Raw genomic sequence first — 6,620 nt, forward strand, 5'->3', positions numbered from 1 at the left:
TTCTGAGACAGTTAAAACTTTTGTCTAGAATCAATTACTAGCCTGATAGACCCCGCTATGTCAAGATGGACTTATATATTCTTCCTCACATTTGGATTTTATGTATGCTCTCTCCCACTTGGATTTAATATGTTGCCACATTTATAATATGTCTTTTTTCTACATTTTCGTGCAGCTGAAGATTGCTCTTCATATTGCATTTAAGGTAATGCTCACATTACTTAAATAAATTGAAGTAGCATGAAACGTGCGTACTGCAATCACTTTTGAAATCCGTGTTACTTATTGTTTGATATATATATATATATATATATATATATATATATGAGAGTATTGTAGTTCGTTGGAAGCACTGTGTATTGTTTGTGAAATGTAACGTATCTGGAATGGTACAACAATGCAGAGTGGACTATAATAACTGATAAAAATAATTTAATTATTTATAGCCTAATATTTTGGAATATAAAAATTCCTTCTTCAGAGATTGCTAGGAAGTATTAGACTGTAAATAATTAAATTATTTCTAACAGTTATTATAGTCCACTCTGCTTCATTACATTTCACACACACACACACACACACACACACACACACAACACGCACACACACATATGTGTGTGTTTATATATGTGTGCATGTGTGTGTCTGTTTGTCCCCCACCACTGCTTGACAACTGGTGTCGGTGTGTTTACATCCCTGTAACTTAACATTTTAGCAAAAGAGACTAATAGAATAAGTACTAAGCTTAAAAAAATAAGTCCTAGTTGATTTGATTGACAGTACCCCCAATATGGCCACAAATGAGTGAAACAAGTAAAAGATATACAGGCATACCTTTTCTTAAGTCATTTCGATTTAAGTCATTCTCAATTATACGTCAGTTTTTAAAAATAATATATGGAAATATAAAAATCAAGTGAAGTCATTTTACTCGACTCTACGTCTGTCCGCCACAAATATTAGACTCCTAAAGGTGGTGAGCAGGCAGAAACGCTAGCAAGCTGGGTGAAATGCTTAGCCGTATTTCATCTGCGTTATGTTCTGAGTTTAAATTCCGCCAAGTTCAACTTTGCCATTCATCCTTTCAGGGTTGATTAAATAAGTACCAGTTAATTACTGGGGTCGATGTAATCGACTTAATCCCCTTGTCTGTCCTTGTTTGTCCCCTCTATGTTTAACCCCCTGTGGGCAATAAAGAAATAAATATTGGAATCGTAAAATCACTAGAAAACCGTTAAAAGCACATAAAACCACATTACTGTACAATAAATAACAATAAAAGCATATAAAATCATATTAAAATACGTACAGTAAATGTTAATATACATACCATAAAGTTATATAGCTTAGTGAACGAAATCATGAAATCAGCTGTATTGTCTTATTTATCAGCTGTATTGTCTTCTAGAGCTCATATTGCACTGTGGTTCCAATATCTACCATTAGGGGTCATTGTCACTTGTGATTCTGTGATAGTTTTGAATTCAGATTTGTTTACGTCTGTTTATTGGCTACTTTCTCAATCTCATTCATTTGTGACTTTATTTTTTGCCTCAATGGCTCCTAAGAAAATTCATAGTGAAAGTGCTAAGTGTCATGCTATAACGCTGGAAGATAAACTAGCTGTGACAAAACGCCATGAAAAAGGTGAAAAAGTGGTAGCAATTGCACGATCTTTTGGGATGAGTCGGACAATTGTATCAACGATTGTACATAATAAGGACAAGATTTTAGCACATATCAAATCTGAAGCCCCAGGGATGAAGAACACTGTCGTCAATAAGAAAAGAGGCAAAATCTTTGAAGAAATGGAAGGGCTTCTTTCTGTCTGGATTGTTAGGTTGAATTGTGAGTGTGCTTACAATTAGTCAAGAAATCATTCAAGAGAAAGCATTGTCTTTGTTTGAGGACTTGAAGAAATAATTACCAGATGACAAAGATGTAGAATTCAAGGCAAGTCAAGGATGTTTCACGAGATTTAAGAAGCGAAGATGTTATCACTCCATGAAGAAGCAAGGTGAAAGTGCATCTGCTGATAAACAAGCAGCAGCAGAATTTCCTAATGCATTAAAGAAAATCATCGAAGAAAACGGGTTCCTTCCCAAACAGATTTTTAACGTAGATGAAACTGGATTGTGTTGAAACAAATTGCCAGACCGTTCATTCATTTCCAAGGAGGAAAAAACTATTTCAGGCTACAAGGTGAACTTGTGACTTTTGTTGGAAGGTAAATGTGCAAGAGATTTTAAGTTAAAGCCATTGCTTGTGTATCATGCACACAATCCCCGTGCTCTGAAGAACATAGACAAGGCATCTCTCCCTGTTACATTGATGGCTAATTCAAAAGAATGGGTTACTGTTGTTCTTTTTGAAGATTGGTTCTTCAATCATTTTATCTCAGCAGCAGAGAAGTACTGTAAAGAGAAGGGGATTCCTTTTAAGGTTTTACTTATCTTAGATAATGCTCCTGGCCACCCACAAAATATCGTAGATTTTAATCCCAACATTACCGTCGTATACCTCCCTCTGAACACTATGTCCCTTCTGCAGCCAATGGATCAGGGAATAATTGCTATCTTCTTCAAGCATTTATATGAAGCATATGCTGCGGCAAGCAATAGCTGCAACTGATCTTGATGAGTCCATCACATTTCGTGACTTTTGGAAGAGATACGATATCTACAATGCTGTATAGAACATAACAGCAGCAAGAAATGATGTACGGCTATGAATGGTGTATGGAAGAAGCTTTGCCAACAATTCATGAATGATTTTAAGGGATTTGATAATGTTGGCATCAACAAAACTTTGGGGATTTCTAGTTCTTTAACTAGAAATGGATTTGGAGGAGGATGATTTTACAGATTTATTTGAAAAAGACAAGCAGCCCCTGATGAACAAAGATTTGATAGAGATTCATGAGCAGGAAAATAAAGAAGAGCAAGTTGAACCTGAACCACATCACTTTACCATTAATAAAAATGCAACAAGCATTTGCATATATCAAAAAAGGTCTTTCTATGTTTGGGGATTTGGATTCAAATGCTCGACGTCTTTTCAAGATTATGGGGGCTTGTCATGAAGCTTTTGCTCCTTATAATGTAATCCTTGAGGAAAAGAAGAAAACAGTTCAAGGAACTCTCAACTGGTTTTTTTTTAAGCACATCGCACAAGAACAGCCAGAGTCAGCTGTTAATGTTGATGATCCACAGCCATCTACATCCACAAAGTAAACCACCAAATTGTATGTACATATTGGTAAATTTAAAACAATTTAATTGTTTTTTTACTATTGCAAAATAATAATAATTACTGAATTTGTTTTTTAAGCTCAAGAAAGGTTTTTATTTTACCATGTCCTATTGCAAACCACATTCATAAATAAAGCGTCCACAATGTACAGTAAACACAACCAAATTATATTCGTAAATTTAGGTTACTTTTTATTTTACTGTACTGTATTAGAAAATAAGAATTATTTGTTTGTAAGCTTAAAATAGGTTTTTATTAACCATGTATTATTGAAAATGCATTCATAAATAAAGTACAGAACTGGCAATGGTTATTATCAGTTTAGTCTAGAAACAAGTAAATTCGGCCTAGCCTAGCCTGGAGACAAGTTAATTCGACTTAAGTTGTGCCTCCTGGAACCGATTAACAATGTAGGGTGAGGTATGCCTGTATATATAAACATAGGCGTGGCTGTGTGGTAAGAAGCTTGCCAGGTCCCAGTACTTGAGGGTTTTGTTCCGTTCAGCTAAGAGTAATCTGAATGTTAAATGGTTAAGATATCTTATTCTTCATTCCCAGACTTTCATACATAAACTCTGCTAAAGTTGAGAAATGCAATTATATTATTCCACACCGATACAAAATAACAAGTTACAGTGATGGCAGAATGCAGCTTCAGTTATGCATGTGACTTGTTTCTTTTCTTTTGTTCGTTTTTTTTAGAGCAAGTTAGTATTGTTTGTATTTTTTTACTGGCCTTCAAATGTTAGCTTCTATTTCATCTGATAAGCATGAAACAAACAACATACATGCAGGACTTATTTTTCTTCTGTTTGTATTTCCAATATAGTAATTGCTACTGACACGATATCATGCTGGTATAATGTGTGTGTGTGTAAGTGTGTATTTATACACACAGACACAGATAGACGTATAGACATACATACACTTAATCAAATTCCTATATTCATAAGTGCGTTCATACATACATGTCTATAGATACAGATGTTATGCCATTTATGATATAAGCTGGAGAGTGATAGATGGCTTAAATCAAAAGGTTGCACTCAACCAACTATTTAAAGGACAGGCTGTGATACATGACCAAATCAACAGATTGATATATGATTAACGATACAACTGATATTTTTTTAACTATGTTTCTATACACACACGAACACACAAACACATATATACATACATATGTGTGTGTGTGCATGTGTGTGTATATATACATGCACACACACATAAACAAACATGCATGAGCATACACACATATCTATTATAAATAATCATCAGGACTTGGAGTTTATAGATTGACTGAAAAGCCGAGAGTTTTGTACATTAGCACTTATCAATCTGTTAATTATTATTGATAAAATTAATATGTCAATAACACATAAAACTGTAACTATAGAAATTGAAATACAAGGCTAAAGAAGAACAAAATATAAATATTTGTCAATCTTATATACAACAGAATTAAAAAGTCTGCGGGAGTTGCAGATTTGACATCAACAGCCAGTAACTAAATACCAACCCAGGAAAGAAACTGTTACTTCTTTTCAGATCCAGAGAGAGATCCAGTTCACTGAAACTACAACAGCATCATGCACATTTTCTAGCAGCTCAGCAATAGAAACCAATAAAACAAGCGCTAAAAACATACATACTGGAATTAACTTGCTCAACAAAACCCTTCAAGATAGTGCCCCAGTATGGCCACAGTCCAATGACCGAAACAAGTAAAACAAGAAATACCACAAGGCATGTTTTCTGGTGCTCTTAAAAATACTGTTGATCCACTGTCCTAATAACCACCGCCGCTGCCGCCGCCACCACCGTCACCACCACCTACCAAATGCACTCACAAGGTTTTGGTCAGCCTGAGGTTATAGTAGAAGACACATACCCAAGGTGCCATGCAGTAGGAATGAACGTAGAACAATGTGATTGGGAAGTAAACTTCTTAGCTACACAACTTGGCCCGACTCTTTGCCTTCTGGTTCTTTTCATTAAGAGTTCACATCCTGGTACACTCTTCTCTACCTTTCACCCTTTTGAAGTTGATAATTATAAAATGCTTTCGAATCTTTTTTTTAGCCACAAGCACTTAAAGAAAAGACACAAACACAACGATGCTTCATGTAGAAACAGAAACTGTAAAAACAGAAACAAGTAACAGAAAAATTCTGGCAAAGAAGATTCTCTAAAAGGTAAAAAAACTACTGGAGGTACTCAAAGAAACCCCCCAGAAATGTGAAAAACTTAATTACAAGGGCAAGCACTTTCCCTTGGCTGTTGTTTATCTATAGCTGGATGCCCTTCCTAATGCCAACCACTCCAAGTGTGTAGCAGGTGCATTTTATGTGCCACTAGCATGGGTGCCAGTGACGAAACATCAGCATCGGCCACAACTATGATCTCACTTAGCTTGACAGGTCTTCTCAAGCATAGAATATTGCCAAAGGTCTTGGTCACTTGTCACTGCCACCCTAATATCAATAGTAATAATAATGATGACGATGATGATGATGGTTTGAATATGGAATTTTGAGGGGAGGGGTTGAGTCAATACCATCATCCCTAGTACTTGAATTATATTTTATTACAACAATTCTTTAATGATCAAAAGGTATCTTAGACAGGATTTGAACTCAGTACATAGAGAACTATAAATAAATACTAGAACAGCTGGTTTATGGTAAAACAACAACAACAGGGAAAGATACATTATATAATGTTGCCAATGATGCATTATGTCTGAATAAAAAATTAAAAAATGGTCATAGCTGGAAAATCTTTGATTAGAAGTTTGTTGGATTAAGGTTAAGCAATGGTTTAACAAACAGAAGCCATGGAATTTAATAAGCCTCAGCTGATGAGTGAGTGAGAAAGAGAAATACATACCTTTCCTACCTAGGTCTTCCTCAATTAGTTTGTAATTATGCCAATCATATTTACCATCCTTATCCACTTGGACAGCAATTAAATTCTTGAAAGAGAAAATAAGAAAATTAAATACAAACACTGAGGTATTTGGTATAAAATATATACATACATACATTCACACACACACACCAAAACTGGATACCACACACACACACCAAAACTGGATACCACACACACACACCAAAACTGGATACACACACACACACACACCAAAACTGGATACCAAAACTTCTCGTGTGTGTGTGTGTGTGTGTGTGTGTGTGTGTGTGTCCAACCATCACTTGACAACCAATATTTATGGCCCTGTAAATTAGCAGTTCAGCAAAAGAAACTGATAGAATAAATATTAAAAAATAAGTCCTGGGATAGATTTGTTTGGCTAAAACCTGTCATGGTGGTGCCCCAGCATAGTTGCAGTTAAATGACTGAAACAAGTA

General features: G+C 35.3%; 1 protein-coding gene across 1 annotated transcript in view; it reads right to left on the reverse strand.

Annotated features, from left to right (window-relative positions):
* The window catches only part of LOC106884172 (polypeptide N-acetylgalactosaminyltransferase 10), a 297,946-nt gene that overhangs the window by 256,990 nt on the left and 34,336 nt on the right, over nt 1-6,620 (reverse strand). The window contains exon 2 of the mRNA XM_052973542.1: nt 6,142-6,226. Within this exon, the coding sequence (XP_052829502.1) occupies nt 6,142-6,226 (85 nt within the window). The remainder of the gene's footprint in view (nt 1-6,141; nt 6,227-6,620) is intronic.

The sequence above is a fragment of the Octopus bimaculoides genome, chromosome 16 (assembly GCF_001194135.2).
Source record: "Octopus bimaculoides isolate UCB-OBI-ISO-001 chromosome 16, ASM119413v2, whole genome shotgun sequence".
In the NCBI taxonomy this organism is placed as follows: Eukaryota; Metazoa; Mollusca; class Cephalopoda; order Octopoda; family Octopodidae; genus Octopus; species Octopus bimaculoides.